At 41.6% G+C, this 20,983-nt stretch overlaps 1 protein-coding gene across 4 annotated transcripts in view; it reads right to left on the reverse strand.

The window, feature by feature from the left end:
• The window catches only part of NOL4 (nucleolar protein 4), a 212,047-nt gene that overhangs the window by 151,059 nt on the left and 40,005 nt on the right, over positions 1-20,983 (reverse strand). For all 4 annotated transcript variants that reach the window (XM_075705362.1, XM_075705361.1, XM_075705360.1 and 1 more), the window contains exons 3-5: positions 11,616-11,727; positions 10,996-11,108; positions 6,854-6,986 (exon numbers count right to left, since the gene is read on the reverse strand). In XM_075705362.1, the coding sequence (XP_075561477.1) occupies positions 6,854-6,986; positions 10,996-11,108; positions 11,616-11,727 (358 nt within the window). The remainder of the gene's footprint in view (positions 1-6,853; positions 6,987-10,995; positions 11,109-11,615; positions 11,728-20,983) is intronic.

Below are 20,983 nucleotides of genomic sequence, written 5' to 3' on the forward strand. Positions count from 1 at the left end.
GCTTATCCTCAGAACAGATTGCTGGGCAGCCGGAGCAGAGACCTTCCTCAAGCTCTCTTGCCAGCTTGTCTCAGCCCTTGCCTTCAGGACGCGCTTGTTGCCCTCATTCAGCCTGTGCTGACTCTGCTCTATCTCCCAGAATAGGGGAAAGGTAAAACCTGTTCATATGGGTAGGCCTTTCCCCTTCAGGGAAGTTACAGCAAGATCACAGAAGACTATGTATAAGGTGCTGTATTGATAACGTTGCCTGGATGTCACTGTACTCTTCCACTGCCATGAGGCAGGCAGGTATCTTAGATCTCTTTCAGAAGACTAGTATTTACTGTTTCATCTTTAGTCATAAGAAGTGAGATTATTGCCCAAAATGCTGCAAGTTTCACTGGTACAAGCAAGACTGTGAAGGTCTGAATATATCACAAAATTCAATCAGCTGTCCTGGCCCCAGCTCGAATGTAATTTTAAATGGTCTGCCATTTCACCAAAAAAAAAAAGTAAAGTAGCAATTGTTTTTCTATATTCTTTATAAGCTAACAGTGCTACCTCCTTCGTTCTTAATCAGCCCAAACTCTCACTACTAAGCAAAAATTACGTTTTGCTTTATAGCAAAATGCTTATTAACTTTGCATGTCCAATGTCTTGTATAATGTATAAGCATAATAAGCAACTTTTATAGCATTATAGCTGTGTTAGTAGGGATCTACAAATTGCAAATAAAACCAGTCAAGCCACAGAAAGTCCCCCAAAATGAAAAGGCTTTCTAAAAGTATATGAGGTTGCATGTAGGAAAACTGGCAGGCTGGTTTTTATTTTATTTTTAATATTGTTATTAAAGCTTTATGACTTCAGGCGGTAATTTCATTCCATCCTATACACCACAGAAATGACAGGTGGTTTGTTTTAAAGCCTAAAGAAGTCAAGCTTTTAAGTAAAAGACACACAAACTCTACAAACATTTCAGCTAATCTTTAGTGGACCTTTACTGAAGTCAAGTGGACGTAGACCTCATACAGAAAAAGCATACATGTAAAATCTTTCAGTACTTGAACAAAAATTAAAGGCCCAATACCTATCAATGTAAATTAATTTTTTTAAATTAATGTAAAATAACATTTCCACTGAAAATTCTTAATTAGCAGCAAAAAGGTTGCCATGGGCTTAGTGCTGGGAATCGTCTGCTCTCATGTTGGCTTGGTTACCACTCGCTTTACTCAACATCAAGAGCAGGGCCAAAACATAGGCAACAGCAGAGGTGATTTACTCCAATAGGCTCCTTCACCAATCTCTCTTCACTTTGGCCCACAGTTGGTGTTCAAACCCATACATCTCACTTACATTACTTTGTGGAAAAAGAAAAGTCAATGTTTTAAGACAAGGAGTCCAGTCTTTAGTGGAATAAAGACAAAAGCAGAAAGAAGTACAACAGTACAGCTGTTTGAGAATGGGAACATGGATTAAACACTTGGCTTGGACTCAGTTCAGAGTGACCAAACCAACAGCAAGCACGGGTAGAGAAAACTGCACCCTTGCAGAGACACACAGTTTTGACAACTTAATCAGCTGACGTTACTTGATTTAGGTGAAGCTGTTGAGTAAAGATTATAGCTTTGATGGAGAAAACAGGTATTTAGATGACTGACTACAATACTTGTATGTACTACAAACACCAAATGAGTGAAGGGAATAGTTAATATGAACAACCACATCTCCTACATCTATATTGTGGAAAGTCTGGCAACTTGAACATGCTGGGGCAAGAGAACTGGCATCATCCAAATGACCACAAACTACTTGAAGGTATAGTCCTCCATTGCATTACAGTACTATTGCTCAACTTCCTATAAATTGAAAAAAATATAACGAGAAAAAGCTTATTAGTAACCTCCACATCTAAGATGATAGCACAACCCCTGTCAAAGGTTGAATAGTGACATATTTTGTAGCTAGCTGCTATAAGCACAGTCTCCAAACAGTGCCTGTGAGGGGGAGTTCTATATAAATATGTATAAATGTGTAACTATCATTTTCTAAAAACTAGATTGAAGAGAGCATAGTCCCTCCACTCAAATCCAGATAAAGCATTGGTATGTTTTGGTATACCTCAGTACAGCGAGAAATACTGAAAATAAATGTATTCTGCATCTTGCACTAAGTTACATTCAAATAGTCTCATCCCTGATTTTTATTTGATAGCTCACATAGTGAAAACCAAAAAAACCCTCAACATAAAATTTACACCTAACTCTTGTTACTTCTAGAGTTGTGCATGTTCTTAATTTCCTCTAATCAGAGCATCCCCCTACACCTCTCTCATGTCTTGGTAACTAATGAACCACCACAGCGAGGGAGCAAATACACTCAGCTGTTCTGCACAGGGCTCCAGCTAACAGGCAAGGGCAACAAGAGTCCCATTTTCCATGGGGTAGAAGCTCTTGTTGCCCCTCTGACAGACCTATCTAGAGGTCAGTTTTCACTACAAAAATCATTTTTGTACAGGTTGGAACACTAATTAAAAAAAAGACAAGCTCCTTTGTTTCTAACGAAGTGTGCAAACCTTGCCTGCTGTCTGTGGTCTAAGACAAGGGCAAAAGGGTTTGATACAGCAACATCAGTGTCCCTGGAGCGTTATTAGGAGAAAAGAGAATTAAAGACAGCTCTCGAGTGGAAGCTTTGCTGGCAGATGAGTGGTACGCAGGGCTCGCTCCATAGAACCAGCTTAGGACAAGGGAGCTGTAGCATGTATAGGGAAGCAAGAAAATACGGGCAAGCAAGGGGAGAGGGTGCAAAAGAGAAAGGAACACACCAGCAATCTGCAGCCCTATTATCCAGCTGGCTGATAGGGAAAGCAGCTCTGCAGCACTGGTAACCAGATAGCCCTACCCCATTCCCAGCTGGGGAATGAACCCATTGCAAATTAGAGCTGCTTTCCTTTTCTAACTCCCCAGGGAAGAGCAGCAGCTCTTTTCCAACTCCTCCCCCATCGTTGCACCAGCCCTGCAGGTGCTCAGGATGCTATTTTCAGCCATTCACCAGCAGGTGTGACTCAAGGCCCTGTTATTTAAAAGCATACAGAGGCTAATATAAAGAGGGAACTGTCCTTTGTAGTATTGTGGCAACTTCAGTACTATGGATACAATTCACCAACTCTTCCCCACTTTTCATTTCTTCCTCAATTCCCTTTCAATCTAATATGCCTTGTACAAGGAATCTGATGAAGCCTCAGTACATTTGCAGAGCCCTGGACTTTTGTGCAGTACCAGCACCCATCTACTGCGAGCAAACACACACCTTCCCGCTTTGTGCCCTCCTTCTCAGCACTTTTCCTACCTACCATGACATTTCTGGGTGAAGAAGTCTATTGCTTTCAGCTGATACTGTGGGTTGCTCTTATACTTGCCTTTATTCTATTCAGGCTCAAACAATCCTAACCATGAGAAACAGAAAACACAGAGTACTAGACTGGAAGACATTGAGAAAACTCAGGTCAAATTTTCTAGTAGGAGCTCTGCAATGGAGTCCCAAAGCCAAATGCCTGTAAATACGATGCAGATATAGCCCCAAGGGAGAGTGTATGAAAGCATCTTATTCCTTTTACGTAGATAGTATCAGCATTCCGCTATGCTCTGATAAACTGTAGTGGAAGAGGAGCCTCCATCTATCCCCCAGTGGCATGGCCCAGCTCACTATTACATTCCTCTAGGGTACACGGACTCTGTTTATATCCTAGTACCAAATCAGTTGAAATCCATCAAAATAACCCAATAGATGTCCCAAAATATTCTCACACCGCCTCACATGGAAAGCTGGGTAAGCAAAGTGATAGAACACATCACCTTTAGGTACACCAGAGCTGTCACTAATCCATCCCAAGCAGCAGTTTTCCTAATGATTCCCGTTAGCAAATCATTCTCCCAATAAGGGCATGCTTGGGGCAGCAGAAGACCTGTGCTGTCCCATTCCACCACAGACACCATTCCCATTCGTGTGTGCACAGGCAACCTTACGCAGCAGCAAGTTTTCACCTGCCAGAATGCAGCAAAGACATTTCAGATGAGCCAAATGCCAAGTGTCTTTATCTGTAGACTGAATGTGGTGGCTGACATAAACTCTCATGGACATATAGAATGTTTGAGGGAAGGGGATAAGAATCACTTTAGACACACAAATTCATGCTTTGTTGATCGTTTCGGTGTGCATGTGCTATAATTAAGTATTAAATTTGTAAAATTTTACAGTGAAGGATATGATGGCAAAAGAGACTGTCCTGCTAAGTTCATTTAAGTTCCCTGTTGTATTCCCTCCTTCCTGTTCCCACTTCCATCCCTCTATCCCTGTGTTCATTATTTTCTTCCAATCTTCTTTATTCCTGCCCCTTCCTATCATTCTTCTCCTCCCACCCCCTTCCCTAATTGTCATGGTTTAACCCCAGCCGGCAACTAAGCCCCACACAGCTGCTCTCTCACTCACCCCCACCCCCCGCCGGTGGGATGGGGGAGAGAATCAGAAGGGCAAAAGTAAGAAAACTCGTGGGTTTAGATAAGAACAGTTTAATGATTGAAATAATAACAATAATAATAATAAAAAAATTGTAGTGAAAACAACAAAAAAAAAGAGGAACAAAACTCAGGGAAAAAAAGTGATGCAACCGCTCACCACCCGCCAAATGACGCCCAGCCAGTTCCCGAGCAGCAATCACTGCCCCCCGGCCAACCCCCCCCAGTTTATATACTGAACATGACGTCATATGGTATGGAATAGCCCTTTGGTCAGTTTGGATCAACTATTCTGGCTGTGCCCCCTCCCAGCTTCTTGTGCACCTGGCAGAGCATGGGAAGCTGCAAAGTCCTTGACTAGCATAAGCAGTACTTAGCAACAACTGAAACATCAGCGTGTTATCAACATTCTTCTCCTACTAAATCCAAAACACAGCACTGTGCCTGCTACTAGGAAGAAAATTAACTCTATCCCAGCCGAAACAGGACATTAATGTCTTTCAGTTCCTCCTTCAGCCTCTTCTCCCATATATGAAAAAGCAGCATTGTTATAACTAGCCACACTCAAGTTTGCTACCTGACAACAGCTAGCGGCAGGAAAACCATGAAGCAGGAAGAGCTGCTATTTCAAATCCCTCTATCAGCAGATGCTTTAGCCAGAAGATGCAGCAAAAAATAGGATTGCCTTAGCAAGTACCATCTGGGACGAAGGGAAGGAAAGCTGAGAGATTTAAAGCAATTCTGTAAGATCAGACTACCTGCAGTTCAAAGACCACACTGCATTTATTTCCCATACATTTTAAACAGCAAGTGACAGATTTGCAGCATTTTATCATTTGTACTTATGTTCTAATATCATTAGATGTGGCACATGAATCTGGTTGTGACAGGTATTAAGACATGTATGACAGGCATTTCCTCATAGGTTACTGTACTGAGCTGTAATTTTTATTTCAGACATATACACGCACACAATTACTGTTAAGAAACACTCTATATATGTGAAACAGATTGAGTATATAGGTAAGCAAAAACTTCTAAAGCACAGTTTTGCACTGACAGACAGATACATAAAAATGGCACCTTACATAGTATCCCTGAAAACTCCAACTTAGCAGTTATTACTATAATATATTAGCCCTGAAAAGTCAAACTTCAACAGGAAAGTGAACTGGCTTTCCCTACATCTTGTGCATCAGAACTGCTCCTTTAGTGAACATATGTAGATAGAAACTAAGTCAAGAGTTCCACGCGTTTTGTGATAGCTTGAGGACACTCAGACAAAAGGCAGCTGTAGTTAAAATCTGGCCTACCAAGTTATCATAGACAGCCTCCTCCTTTATTTGTCCGGAGAGCAACACAGCAGAAGGCCCTACCCATGACCAGATCCTATCAGCCACTCTGCAGCGCACCCATTCTCACCTAAACAGCTTACCAGCTAGCAACTGACCACAATGCAGAAAGTGGAAAGAATCCAGTTTAACTGTCAAATCCCGTATATTTAGTGTTCAGGAGAAATATAAGAAGCACTTCTGAACTGGCACACACGATCAGGAAATTAGAAAGTAACAAATACAGGATACCAACATGTTGTTTCTAATAGCAATGGAATAGACCTGCACTTTGGGTATTGCACATTCACGGGCCACTCATGAGCCACTGTCGTGGTCTGTAGTGGACAGGCTCTTTGTGAGCTCCATAGCCAAGGAGAAAGTTCATTCCAAACTGGGCCCATCTAACTTGTTCTATAACAAGGGCTGAAATCAAAGAGTACACATCTATGCATCTTCTATGCAAAGTAAAACTTCCTTCTCTTTCAGCAACAAATTAGCTTTGTGTTGTAACTAACCTAGAAATAATTAGCATTCCAATTTACAATGCTGCTTGTTCTGTTTTCTCTTCTTTTACTTCTATTTCCCTACTGGAGTTAGTCTTTTTAATCCTTTCTTCTGAATATCACATCCCAATTCCTAGCTCTCAAATAACCATGCTTCTGTCACACCCCTCTCCCTCATTTCAACTAGTAAAAACAACTTTCTCAGCATTCTAGGTTGCCTCAGAAAGGTTTGAGTTTCATTTCCTTTTATGCCTGTGTATGGTCACACCACATATATAAAAATAGTAAAATAATAATACTTAACATATAGTGGTCTAAGCACTCACCTGTTGCCTAAGCAACAAATAAATTAACCTGAAAAAAACCCAACTTCATCCTCTTCATGCTGAGACATAGGGAACATACATTTCAAATTACCTAATGAAACACACTATGAAGAAAAGGACACAGCAGGTACTAAATGAAGGCACAGAATGGGAAAAAGACAAGGCAGTACCGCATTTTCTGTACGAAACGAGAGCCTTACCATCCTGCTGGCCCTGGAGGTTCTGAGGACTTTGCATTCTCTCTTCCAGATTTGAGCTGAGGTCGGAGTTCACAGCTGACATCCTAGTTGAGTCACTCATATCAAACTCATCACTTTCTATAGAGCTTTCATCCTGCAAATGGAAAGTTTCAGAGACATGTCAGAAAACATTGTACGCTGTTGACATTATATGTGCGGGTTCACTCGTTTCACGTTTGTTTCACTCACACCTGGTGTGGAGTGTAATCAAGCTAAATCTTTGTGTATATAAGCAAACAAGCAGAGCACATAAAGAAGAGCAAGGAAAACACAGTGTTTATGTGATATGATAATCTGACAAATGCAATTTGTTCAACTATGAGGATATTCCATTACCACACTCTCCTAACTGTTTCCATAGTATTTTGCAAAAGAGGGCTAGTAACTAGAGACACCATACCAAGTCCTTGTTATTCAAATTTGGTTGAGGAGAGCTCTCCACATTCCCTGCCTGAATCCTGTACCTTTCCCAAGCAAGGTCGGAAACCCTGTGATGATCACTCACAGTAAGGTATTTCCGAATGGCAACTTGACCTAATAAGAATCCACAACCAAATTCCCTTGACATGATGTCACCCTTACACTGCTACTGTGTTTAAAGAAGCATCTATGAAAATGATAAAGCTTATAAAAGTTCTGAGCATGTTCAAATGACAGTCAATGACAAACCAAAGTAATATAATCACATGAGAATCACTTAAAATTTATTCTACCTTATACATCTTTAATATGATTCATCCATCAAGTCTAATCACAGAGCATCTACTAGGGACAACAGCAGAGGGCAAAAAGTAAAGTCCTGATCAAATATTTTGTCCCCATTTATAAAAGCAAAACAGTTTTGGACCTAGTCCAGCAAATATTCACATACGTGTTTAACATCACTTGTTTCAGTCCCACTGAAACATGCGCCACTCATGGATTAAAAATTAAGCATCCACAAGTCTTGCTCTGTAAGCTGTTGAGGCAACGTACAAACCTAAGGTGATATATTTTCAGTAACAATTTTTCTGAGATAATTACTTTTGTTATGAAGAAAAGCATTTTAAAGAACATAGAGAAAAATATGGCAAATAATTTTGTATCCCCTGAAGATCAGTTTAAGATACTTTTCCAATTAATATATATATTTTTTTTTTTTTTTTATCAAAACCAGAACTGACAGGATTCTGACTATTTTTCTGGGTTGCTTACCAGAATTGACCTAGAAAAACAGCAATCTTTAGAATATGATTTACTGTGTACTTGTTGTGAACTGGTTTCTACAGATACTAATATAGCTGCTTTCTGAGTTCTTGGCCCTTAAATCAGCTCCTCTCTTGGGTCTCACTGATGTTTCCAGCTTGCATGGGCGTTTCTCTTGTTTTCGGAAGGCGAGTTCCCTGTAGTCACGACTCTTGTTAAACTGAGATGAAGTACTGCCAAATGCCATTCAGGAGTGAGGGTGGGACAACACGCAAGATGATGCTGTTCTGCACCATCACACCAGGACAATGACAAATAATGAAACAAACGTACCTTGTTCTCAAAGTTTTGTAAAAAACTAAATGGAAGAGTGAGGGCTTCTCTAGCAGGCACCTGTCTGCCTTGTCCAGATAGGGCGGGAGCACCCCAGTAGAGCAGCAGCAAATACCCAAACACTGCCCTCACACAAGAACTGTGGTGCCCACTAGCCTCCTGCCCCAGACAGACGGGGCCGAGGCACACGCTGAGCTGGTTCTCAGTTAGGGAAAACGCACGCTGCTTGTTCAAAGAGCAAGATCAGAACACAAACTCCCCCAGCCCTTCTGGAAGGCTGTGCCTCTGTTAAGACACACTGGTATTTCTCATTGAATCCTGCAGGAACCAGCAAGCAGCACCTTACATTTTCCAATTCTGAGGTTAGGTAATCTGCATGGGGTCCCAGAAATGGAGCTCTGGCTATCCAACGCTTGCATAGGTATAAAACAACACACATGGGCAGCCTGTGTTTGCCTACAGCACTCTGCAGAATATCTCCACCTCACTCCCCAAACTGTGTAAACATCTAAATCTGCATGGACACATAGACATGGGGAGAGCAGCTGGGAGTCACTGGCATCTTTATATCGGTTGCAGCACAGCTGTAAATTCCCCCACAGTGATGAGTTCTCCTGTTAGATGAAGCCTGTTTCCCTTTCATCGATGGCCTCAGATTAAAAATAATGAATTGAGGATGAGAAAATTAGGAGGCTTTCAGTCACTGTGCTAGCTAGTTGTGGGATCCAAGTTTACTCCTGTCTCAATTCCACCCCCTCCACAAGAATACAGATATGATTGATGAAACCTTGGAAACAGAGCCTTCCTACAAACCCAAGCATGTTTTTTAAGTGCATTCAATAGTTTGAACGTATGGACCAAAAATCTTCCTGCTTTGTACTACAGCATTTTCATTGCCATTTTGTTCTTCAGTGCAACAAATGTACAGCCTGAAGGAAAAGAAATTCTTAGCAAAACTCTGCCTTGAGAAAAGATGTAAAGATTATCTGAGAACTTTCCTTGTGCCCACTCTGCCCTGGCAAAGACATTATTACTAAAACACATCAAAAATTACTTTTATCTTCATAAATCCAGTGCTACTAACATTTCATACACAGTAACATTAGAGCTGCAAAACCAAGCTGGGCAGGGAGGTACCAAGCAACAGTGCTTCCTGCTGTCACCATATCATCTCCACTGGTGCATCTAGATGAAAAATTGGTTTAATGCAAATTTCAGTCATCAGACCAGAAAGACTACACCTAAACATTCAGGCTGTAGAGGCACTGTGGCAGGTGGCCCTGATTCAGGATAAGCCTTTGACCCTGTTGTGGGAGGAGTAATTCTCAAAGGGAGGAAGTGGAAAAACCAAAGAGCCCTTTAACTCCTAAGGCTACTGCAGTGGTAAAGCCTCTTCTCTCCTGCTGCTTGAAACCCTGCTGCCAGATTCCTGAAAAGGGGCAGCACGCAGAGGGGAGACTCAATAGGAGGGAAAGATGACCAGGCTGTATGTGTGCATGAAGAACTCAAAGACTAGGGGATCTCTCCCCACACTCTCCACAATTAAAAAAATTGCAAAAGTGAAACAAGGATCCTGATATTTCTAGAAGAGTGGTGAAATCCCCATTCTATGGGGTGTTGAATAATTCATAAATCTCCACCAATAGCCTATATCTACTTATTATGAAACCAAATCTGGCTGACTCCAAAGAGGTCAGCAGTCAGTCAGGGTCTTTGACATAATCCAGCTGCTAAGGTTGTTTTTGAAGGTTTTCTTCATTAAAAAAAAGAAATCTTGTAGTCAGGCAGAAGGACACAGCATGCAGGACTGTTTTCTGGCTGGCACATAGCCGGGCTTCTAACTATTTGGCAGCTCAAATGGTAAATGAACACATTTCCAGCAAAATGAGTTTGTTACAAATAATTTGGTAGGTGCCATTCAATTGATGAAGCACTTCTTAATATCTGGAAAAACTTTGAATAAATCACAGGAAGAAAATAATTTGTGAGAAGAAATAAATGCAATTCAACTCCCAATTCTCTCTGAAGCAGCTTGATTCTCAACCTGCTTCTCTTCCTTTTTGCTTCTGTCTTTTTAGTCCAAGTTTCAAAAGCAACCCCTACTCTTATTTATCACGCTTTTTGCCTTAAAGATTTCAACTGATGTTGCCAGGGTTTACATCTATCTCACTACAATGTGTTGCATCCTGGCTGCTAACCTTGGGAACACCATGCCATTCATTTCAGCTGTTGATGGTATTGCTTTCTAGAAGTAGACAATGAAAGTCACTGCTAAGCACAGCACTAAGTCTCGGGTGAACATGCTGCCCCCCTTAACCCTTCTGCCAGTCCAGACAGAAAAAGGGCACCTTCAGGTAATTTGAAGCAGTACAGTATATTACCCCCAACCATGGAAGGATGGTAAGTCATGACATTTTCTCTCAACCTGATTACTTGCAAACAGCCTTGGTTTGGTTTCAGACTCGCTATTTTAGCAACAGAATTATAAAGATGGGATCAACAATCATCTTCAGTTCAGTTTCCTGGGTACCACAAAGACAAGCACTAAAAAACACAGGAGAAAGACAAAAGATTTCAGGTTTTACCTCATCTTGCTGTGAATTTAGTAGCTGCAGCTTCATGTGTTTCATATAAGCCATAGTAATTGGCATGTTGTAATCAATCATACTGGTCACCAAAGTTGGAGGTTTTCCATTATCTGCAATAAAAATATTTATTATGCATTATATGTTAACTGTGGAGGCTACTTGAGCCTACTCTGCAGTCAAAGTCAGACAGTTATGTCATTTAGTTCTAACTTCGGCATTTTCAATTGCTTGTAGGCTGTACAGATGGAAGTCTCCCGAAGAAAAATGAAAATCAAGTTCAAACCCTGAAAAGTGATGAGTTCTTCTACCCTAAATGACTACAGCACGTGCACCCTATTTCTCATGTTTAAGCCCCCGTATAAACATTTCCATAGCAAAATAAATTACTTCCTCCAGATAAAATCATCTTTCTATTGAGGGTGCACATGGTATTACATTCTGTCCTTAAGTGAAAGCAGAAGATTCACTACCTTCCAGCTTAACTAAATAAGATGGTCTGACTTATTGAACTGTTCCAGTCTACCAAATTTTTATGAACCCACACTTAAGCTAGGAAAATATAAATGGGTATTAGGAATAAAATTACTTTACATCCCACTATTTGACACTAAAGCTACCTTTATGATCCGCTCCATCTGGGTTTAAATGCATTCTTTTCTGGCACTCTGAGCAGCTCATTAGAAATCGTGTCACCGCTTCTCTCGGTAGGAAGGCATAGGTCTCTGAAATCTGAAATGAATAACAAAATATAGGTGTTATTATATAAGCTGATTGAACATGATTTAACAGAACTGATCATTATATTTCCAAATAAGGCATATTATCTCATAATGCCAGGAAGCACAATGAAAGCATGTTCTGCATACTATGCAGGATTTCAAGAAACATCTATCCAATCTGCCTACTTATCATCTAATGGCTAATAATAGTTGATACTGAACAAAATTTCACTTATATCAAAAGGGGGTTCGTTTTCTGTTTACAGCTTTTTTTCAATTTCCTTTCAGCAAAAAGATCCATGCATAACAGGCATCCCACTGAGGGATGTTTTTAGAAAAAGTTGAAAACCAACCTTTTTCTTATAACCAATACCAAAAAAAGAAAGTGCTTGGCTTATTTGCTCTATGTATTTTTATTGTAACAATATGTAGACAGATAGAGGACTCAGTGCATTAGCAGCAATGACAGTCTCCTTGCTATTTTAACTTTGTATCTGAATGTTTTGCAAAAATGTTCTTGGAAAGCTTGTGATTTAGTACTGTAGGGTAAATAAGTTATTTTTATGAACAGTTACAGAATGTAGGGGTCACTTGATTTTAGAGACTCTGCTTTACCTGGAGATACCTTGAAACAACAGATTTTTGTTGTTTCCTCCTTTCGACATTATCATTCTTCCCAACCACATACTCACATGGAAGCATCAGAGGGATTTTTTTTATTTTTTTGAAAGGGGAGAGGAAGAAGCAGTTATTGCTGGTTTTAAAGGTTGCATTCCCCCTCCCCTCCCCAAGGATGCATCTATCTTTATAGACTTTTTTGCCTTGCTGAAAAGGACCTGGAGGTGACAGTTGGTGCCAAGCTGAAAATGAGCCCACAGCATACTCGCTGATCACAGATAAAGCAAATCTCATACTGGCTACCTTAACTCTATGGCCAGCAGATCAAGAAAAGTTATTATCCTTCTGTATTCAGTGCTGGTAAGGCAGCAGATGGAATAATGTGCCTGGCTTTCCGCCCCACAGTTCAAGGTGGCTGCTGAGAAGCAGGAGAGGGCTCTGTGGCTGACTGCCATGGCACCTGGAGCCTAAAGCAGTGACTTGAAGGAGCAGTTAAGGGAGCTGGATTTGTTTCATGTGACAAAGAGTAGGTTACAAGGCAGGGAAAGAGCTAATTGCAGCCCACCACTGCCTGAAAGGGAGTTACAAAAACTGTGGAGAGAAACTCTTCAGAGGGTATAACCAAGGACAACAGCCACAAGTGGGTTGGAGCATTCACACTGGACATCAGGAAAAACTTCTCTGGGAAGCCAGTGCACTGGAGCAGGTTTACCAGATGGGTGGAAGAATCTCCAAACTTGGATGTTGTCAAGACATTACCAGGCAAAGCCATGGCTTTTCTGTGATTCATTATGTAAGTTTATGTATATACACTGAACAGTGCAAGTGTTGTAAGGAATCTCCAGCCTTTCTTTTCTCAACCAAGGTGGTTGTCTTGCAATGGAGATAATCCCCAAAGAAAGACAAAGTCCCAGCAAGAGAGACTAAAAGAAGAGTCAACTGATATCTGCTTGTACTCCCTTATTGTAAAACCTACAGCAGGATTTGACTTCCTATCAAGTGTTGATGCAAGTCTCTGTAGGAAGTGCAGAAAGATAGAGGTGACGTGTATGAAAGGGTGGATACAGAAAGGACAAGATACCTTTCTTTCAACATTATGAGAGGAGGAATGGCCTGTTATAACATTCTTACACTCTTCTCCTTGGCTTGTCACCTACATATCCTGTGCTGAAACTTACATTTCCTAAAACTCCATGGACCAAATTTATCAGTAAGTTTTTTGGAAAATAGGTGGCATTTAAGTTAGTGTTTGTTATGTGATGTGAGACATGGAAATACACAGGAAATGGTGCATTGTAAAACACCACCACAAATTGTATCATCCTGTTTATGGTATTGTTGTTTAGGTTGCCTATTGTTGTTGTTTACTTATATAACAGAAATGTTATTTTGGGGGGGAGAAGAGGATTAGTATAAAAGCAAAATTTGTTCTGGGATGAAAACTGGCAAAAACTTTCTCTGGGCCTAAAACAATTTACCTGAAAATGAAGGCACTAAATGAAGTCACTTTTGAATGGGAGATCCTACCAAAAAAAACACTTCAGATTTTTTTCCTGGTTTTTATACCACAGAACAGATGCTTATTTACCTTTCTAAATATGAAAACATTGGTTATGCTCATGCTTTATGGAATCTAAAAAAAAATAACTTAAAATCAGCTAGAATTTTGCATTAAGAAAATTGGTAAGTGCACATACGCAGCAACCGCTCTCTCATAACATTTAACACATTTAGCACCGTATTGAAATTAATGGAGCTTACCCACGGATTCATTAGTTGCCTGCATTTGATAGGAATGCTCCATTTATTCTAATCAAGCATCTCTGTCAAAATTCCAGTTCTGCTCAAACAAGATGAAAATCCTCCATGGAAAGCAAGTGAGCTAGGTCCCAGATTTGATAGGTATGCTCCACTGACTATAAGGGAACTGGGTATTATAACTAAATTTGTCCGTGTAGCAGATGCTTGTGTCTCCAACCTCCCACTGCAACACAGTTTTAAGGATGCCCTTCCCTAAATAACACCAGTTTCCACCAACTTCCTCCCATTTACTTTGTAATTTGAATCAATCACTTACAGTCCAAGACTTCAGCCTATATAAATTGGCATAACACAACAAGTATCATGTTAAAAGAGATATGCAGAGGACATCATAACCCACAGCCTTCCTTATTCTTGTTCCTTGAATATACACAAAAAGCTTTTTCCAATTTTCAGTGCCAGAAAGCTTACAGAAAAACCCCCCGAACCTCACACCCCTGACTGCAGATTCCTGTTTGCCTTTCTCATTAAAGAGGGGCACATCTACTTTATAAGATGCAGGTAGTTGCTTGCTCACTTTGGCCATGCTCTGAACCCTCTGGCTTAACACCAGCTGCAGCCAGGAAGCTCTCTAACCAAATTAGCACAAGGCTGAACACAATATCCTATATTTTACCCCTCAGCAGAGCTTACCAGCTTGTGTGCAAGGTTGGGCTGATGTAGTACATGAAATTGGCTTGCACGTGCGTGTTTCAGAGCACAACGTGGAGGCCTATGACACTTTCTAAGTAACTCTACAGAAATACGTTAGACAGTGGTCTGACTTCATCTGGAAAATTTGTTTCTGTCCTCTATTCTATCTGAAAGAAAGCAATAATGACTCAGTCCTCACTGATGCTGTATATTCTCACTGCTTTCAGCAGCCCTGCTCCTAGCTCTCTTCTCAAGGCTGTGAGCTAACAAAAAATATAGCCAGACCATCTCATTCAGTGATGTGCTGCGATAGAAGAATATTGTTTTATTGCAATTCCACACAAAAAAACCCAAACCCACACACTTCTACATTTTAAGAAAAAATAAAGCCAGAAAACGGAATTGAAGTGGGGGATATTGCATTATTTACATCCATATACTGACAATGCAGACTGGCATATTTTTGGCATGACTCGCAAGAAACTGCTCATGCACATGCCTATACCAATCAAAGAACAATCACTGCTGATTTATGATATTGATAAAATTTCTTGGATTGCTTTAAAAAAGTTGTAAGTATACATTTTTCAAATATGATATTTTATAAGTATCCTTATGTGGTTCCTTATTCTTACTAGTGGTTTTATTGCACATTATTATATCTTCTGTTGCTTGTAGAAATGTGTTATAGTATTGGGCTTGCGTGGCAAGGTTTTGGTAGCAGAGGAGCTACAGGGGTGGCTTCTGTGAGAGGCTGCTAGAAGCTTCCCCTATGTCCAACAGAGCCCATGCCAGCCGGCAAGTTAGACCAGCTGCGAGCCAAGGCCAGGCCAATCAGCAACAGCGGCAGCACCTCTGGGATAACATATTTAAGAAGGGGGAAAAAAAACCAACCCAGACACAAACTGCAGCTGGAGTGAGGAGTGAGAATATGTGAGAGGAACAGCCCTGCAGACATCAAGGTCAGTGAAGAAAGAGGGGGAGGAGGTGCTTCAGGCACCGGAGCAGAGATTCCCCTGCAGCCTGTGATGAAGACCATGGTGAGGCAGGCTGTGCCCCTGCAGCCCATGGAGGTCCACAGGGGAGCAGATATCCACCTGCAGCCTGTGGAAGACCCGATGCTGGAGCAGACAGATGTGCCCATGAGAAGCCTACGCTGGAGCAGGCTCCTGGCAGGACCTGCGGACCCATGGAGAGAGAGGAACCCAGGCTGCAGCAGGTTTGCTGGCAGGACTTGTGACCCCATGGGGGACCCACGCTGGAGCAGTCTGCTCCTGAAGGACTGCACCCCATGGAAGGGACCCACGCTGGAGCAGGTCGTGAAGAACTGTAGCCCGTGGGAAGGACACACGTTGGAGAAGTTTGTGGAGGACTGTCTCCTCCCGTGGGTGGGACCCCACACTGGAGCAGGGGAAGAGCGTGAGGAATCCTCCCCTGAAGAGGAAGGAGCAGCAAAGACAACGCGTGATGAACTGACTGCAACCCCCATTCCCCGCCCCCTGTGCTGCTTGTGGGGAGGAGGCAGAGAAAATTGGGAGTGAAGTTGAGCCCGGGTAGAAGGGAGGGGTGGGGGTAAGGTGTTTTAAGATTTGGTTTTATTTCTCATTACCCTATTCAGTTTTGATTGGCAATAAATTAAACGGATTTTCCCCAAGTCGAGTCTGTTTTGCCCGTGACGGTAATTGCTGAGTGATCTCCCTGTCCTTATCTCAACCGATAAGCTTTTTCATTTTGTTTTTTCTCCCCTGTCCAGTTGAGAGGGGGAGTGACAGTGCAGCTTTAGTGGGCACTTGGCATCCAGCCAGGGTCACCCACCACAGTTATCTTATATGTGGATGTATCATGGACAAATCACAAAATAACCAGATTTTAGCAGATTGGTGTTTAGGTAGTGTGTACTAGGTATAGCTCTTACAGCTGACTGCTTTTTACATTGTAAACGGAAAAAAATTACATGACGAATAAACTAGATATCTGGAGCATTAAGCAAAGAGTGCCAAAATCATACAGGGTTTGGTTTAGCCCCAGAAGTCACAGGATAAGAAGCAGAACATTTCCTAACAATACAGTCCACATGCACCTACATGTATTTCATTTAAACTCTGAACTCAGAGGAGAATAAAACCAGAGTTGACTTCAGCAGTTTCAGTCAAAACTTTTATGATCTTATTTCACCATTCACAAAAAGTCTACAATATAATAGAATTCGACATATGTCAAACCATCCAAAACATTGCCCAACAATGAAGGCTGCCTAGATCTATAATTAACCTATATGCTGTTTACTGGATCACACAAAGAGCGCAACTACTACAAGGCAAGTAATCCAGTACCTGAGCATGTAATCTGATTTACATTGGAGCTAAGCGACGTGTGCCCTAATTTTCTATGAGAAGCATATTGCATTCCTATTGCATCACTGCAGACAGAGAAAACAGGCAAAGTCTCCTTTATTCTCTCCAATATTCAGATGATTTAGGTGCAGGATGTTGTGATGATGTAGCTTTCAGAGCTACATTTTTATTTGGAAAATTAACAAGCTGTAAACTGAAAGGCAGATTTTAGGACACATATGGCAGAGTAGGAAAGACAAGTGTGAGGAGAGGGAGTGAAATTTTGCAAGTGAACCTATTAACCCCTAAAGAATTAACATGGAGGATGTATGTGTAGTCTGGAAGATACGATGTGTCAGAATAGAGAGATTTTTTTCTTTTGTGTGTGTATTTTTTTAATTAAGGAGGGAAAGGGGAGGAAGATGATCCAAAGAAGACTTCCAAGAGGAGAGAGAGAGACAGGGAGAGAGAGTGAAGATGGTAATCTGTCCTGGGCCCACAGCCATCAAACCAGGTGGCAGAAATTGGTTTCTTGATGACAGGAGGGCAAACCAGCCAAGGAAAGTCCTCTCCTTTCCTCAGCAAGAGGTCAGAATAGAAGGCTGACATAGGAAAGCAGATATATTACTGCTGGGAGTTTTATCAAGAGCTCACTACCCTGCTATACTAGGGAAAATGCTGTTGCCTCTTGTGCTAAACTTGCGCTTCACAGCTCCCTTCCCTTCCCTCCCGCCTAGCAGAAGCCGCTTTCTGCGAGGGGAGCACCTGCTAGCGGGACCACTGCCAGGACACTCGACGCTCGCCCTCTGCAAAGAAGCAAGAACAAGTCCGTAGAGTAAAAGTGCACAGGACTTGGTTGTTTTGCTGTGCACACGGGAACAGCGTGGATGCAAGGATTTAAGCGTGTTAAGGCCCTGCACAAACCTCGTATTCTTCTGCTTCCCTGAGGACAAGGTCTGCCCTAGACAGAAACCAGCCAGGCCCCAAACCTGCTTTAACCCTGTTTGATCAGGGAAGCTGTACTGGAAGGAGACAATGTTATTGCACAGCGTGACCTGTCAAAAAATTCTTCCCTGAGGAAAACACGTTCACTGTGATGCTCAGAGGGGACTCGCAAGCACATTCTTGGTTTGGGTGGGGAAAAACATCATGCCATGTTCCACAATGTCTCTTTTTTCTCTTAGGGTGATGGGAAAGAGGGAGGCGATTCAACAGCCTGATCCTAAACCAAGAAACATTTATTACTGCAACAGCTGGATGAAGCACAGGACCCCAGATATTGCCCTACACCTAACAGACTCCTGTTATGCCTCAGATGTTATATATTTATGTACTAATTATCTGAACAGAGTCTTGCCTCAAGCTGCTTTCCCTTGACACATCAATATCTCCCCCATGTTTTACAAGCCTGCTTCTCTTCCAGCTCATCAGCCCAGTGCTCTTTTTTCATTCATGGGTTGGGAATTTTATTAACTGACCCATTTCTCCTGCTCAGACATCGCAACCCTCGCTCACAACTCAAGCTTGCTGCTGTAACGTTTCAAGGCTTTGCATGGCAGCTGCTCAGGCTCAACAGGCAGATACTAGATCATCCTTCGCAGGTGAAAATATTCAAGTAGAATATGCACATGGAATTTAAGGTGTTTAAGGTGGCTACAAGACTTACACAAACAGTTCTCAGATAGATGATTTGCTTAGTTATGTGCAACTTTGTCCAGATAAAACATACAAAGGTGAGGCACTTACTCTTCATAGTCTATTGTTTAAATGAATGAAAAGCTAACATCTTTTTCAAGAATATTAAAGGAAAATAAAATCTACTCTGAAATATAGGGCTTGATCACTAAATCTGGCCCCCCTATACCCATAGCTGGCCCTGAGAGGAGGCCACTTGAGCTTCTTGAAAAATGTAGTAAGGCTATTTTTTTCCCCGCTTTGCACTGAATCACAAAGAGTTGTCCTAACAGCTTGAGCCTGTTGCATTATGCTGCTACCATAGCCACAACTTTTCCCTGTTACTCCCACCTCTGATATACCCCTCGGCACTTGAATTTAAATTTTAGACACAGCTGAATAGTTTAAATCAAGAAATGCAGCTCTGCAAAGGCACAAAAAGCCAGCTATGCACTTGTTGAATGCCTTTCCCAATATACCAGATGGATTCTTCCCCTGAACACTTCTCTCCTGTGCATTCCCATCTCCACTTTGACACCGCAGTTCTCCTTTCAGGGTGGGATGCCTATACAAAAATAAGTCATTTAGGACAGAGAGTGAAAAGTACTATCCCAAAGCAACGCAGTTCCTCTAGGACACTGAGCCGTAGCAGCAAGTGCTAGCAGTACCTACAAGGATTCTCGGTACTTTCTCCCAACCACTTAACCAATTCCCTACACCAGCACATTTCACCCCACCTGCTATGGAACCCGGCAGAGGATTCAGGCAGAACTCAGGAGAAGCAGGGACCTGTTTGGGCACCGCTGCTTTCCTTGGCACCAAGGAACATGCTCTTTTCACCTTCCACACCTTCCCAGTCACCTGTGCCCCTGCTGAGCAACAGCCTCGGCCGGGCCTTGTGTCACATATCCTGCCTTTGTGAGGGAGTTATCGCCCACATCAAAGCCCTTGATGTCTTCCCTCTTTGAAAACTTCCCTGGGAACTGGGGAACTAGCTGAGTTTATAAACATCGTATTAAGTATTCCTTCAGTCTGGCATATTCTGGATATGATTTAAAGTTCTTAGCTTCATTTTACATATAGAAGCCAGGTCTGTTTTGCTGGTGTAGTTCTACCTACAGTTATGCTGGCAAGGAACACAGCCCATCAATCTTGTACTGTATACAAGTTGGGCACTTGAAATAAGCATAAAACCTGCCAGTTAAATGGGAAGCCCACTCTTTTTTGCATATTTTCAAGGTTACTCTCCCACATCATCTACACAGACTTTGTACAATTTCCTTCCCATTTGTTAGTGTGCAGAGAAGAAAATGGGACCTTATTCTAAACTTAAATATTGAAGCACAGATGCTTTCCTAATTAATCTATAGGGTTTGTGCCAAGAAATCATAAAGTTTGAGTTTGGTACATTGATGCCCCAATTAAAATATAAAGGCTCCCTTCCAATACACTGCTCTTTTAGAGGTACCAAGCACCACATCCTCTTTATCTTCCTGTGCAGCACCGCTGCAGGAAGTCCCACAGAAATCAGTTGTAAAAATGCCATTCGTTTCCAAACAGTTAACATAAACAAGTCGGTGCAGATTACAGATTCACTAATTGAGCTTGTAAGCTGTTCTGAACATGCTTTCAGAGAGACGTACTGATGTATTTTAGCACTCCAGCATCTGGGGTGACTCTATGAAAAATTAAAAAGGCCCTACCTACTCCAAGGTTGTTACTCCATATAAATGCAAAGAGTAGTTAATTAAGTCACCTTTCACAATTTCATTACCCTTCTAATCGTGCTTGAGTACTATTCAAAATTTTGAGTGGAGCAGGTTCACTATTGAAAATAGAGACTCACACATATATAAGCAAATTAATTACTTGAAATCAATATGTTGCAATTCTCAGGGCTGTGCCATTAATTTTGTAGAAATACTCAGGTACTGAATATCCATGACAATATTTATGAACTCCAGAAGTTTAGCAATTTTGTACCAAAAATACGGTGGGTTTCTCCCCATCATTTTTCTGTTAAAATGTTTCAGTTATCCAGTCAGAGAGCAGAAGCAATGTGATCATCACATGCCAGGAATTATGAATAAAAAATAGCAGCTGTAGCATACAGTTGGTGAACTGTAACTGAACTTCCTGTAAAAATTGTTCACTCAAACTATTTGGTGAATACTTATGCATGATAAA

This window comes from Pelecanus crispus, chromosome 2, assembly GCF_030463565.1.
Source record: "Pelecanus crispus isolate bPelCri1 chromosome 2, bPelCri1.pri, whole genome shotgun sequence".
Lineage (NCBI taxonomy): Eukaryota > Metazoa > Chordata > Aves > Pelecaniformes > Pelecanidae > Pelecanus > Pelecanus crispus.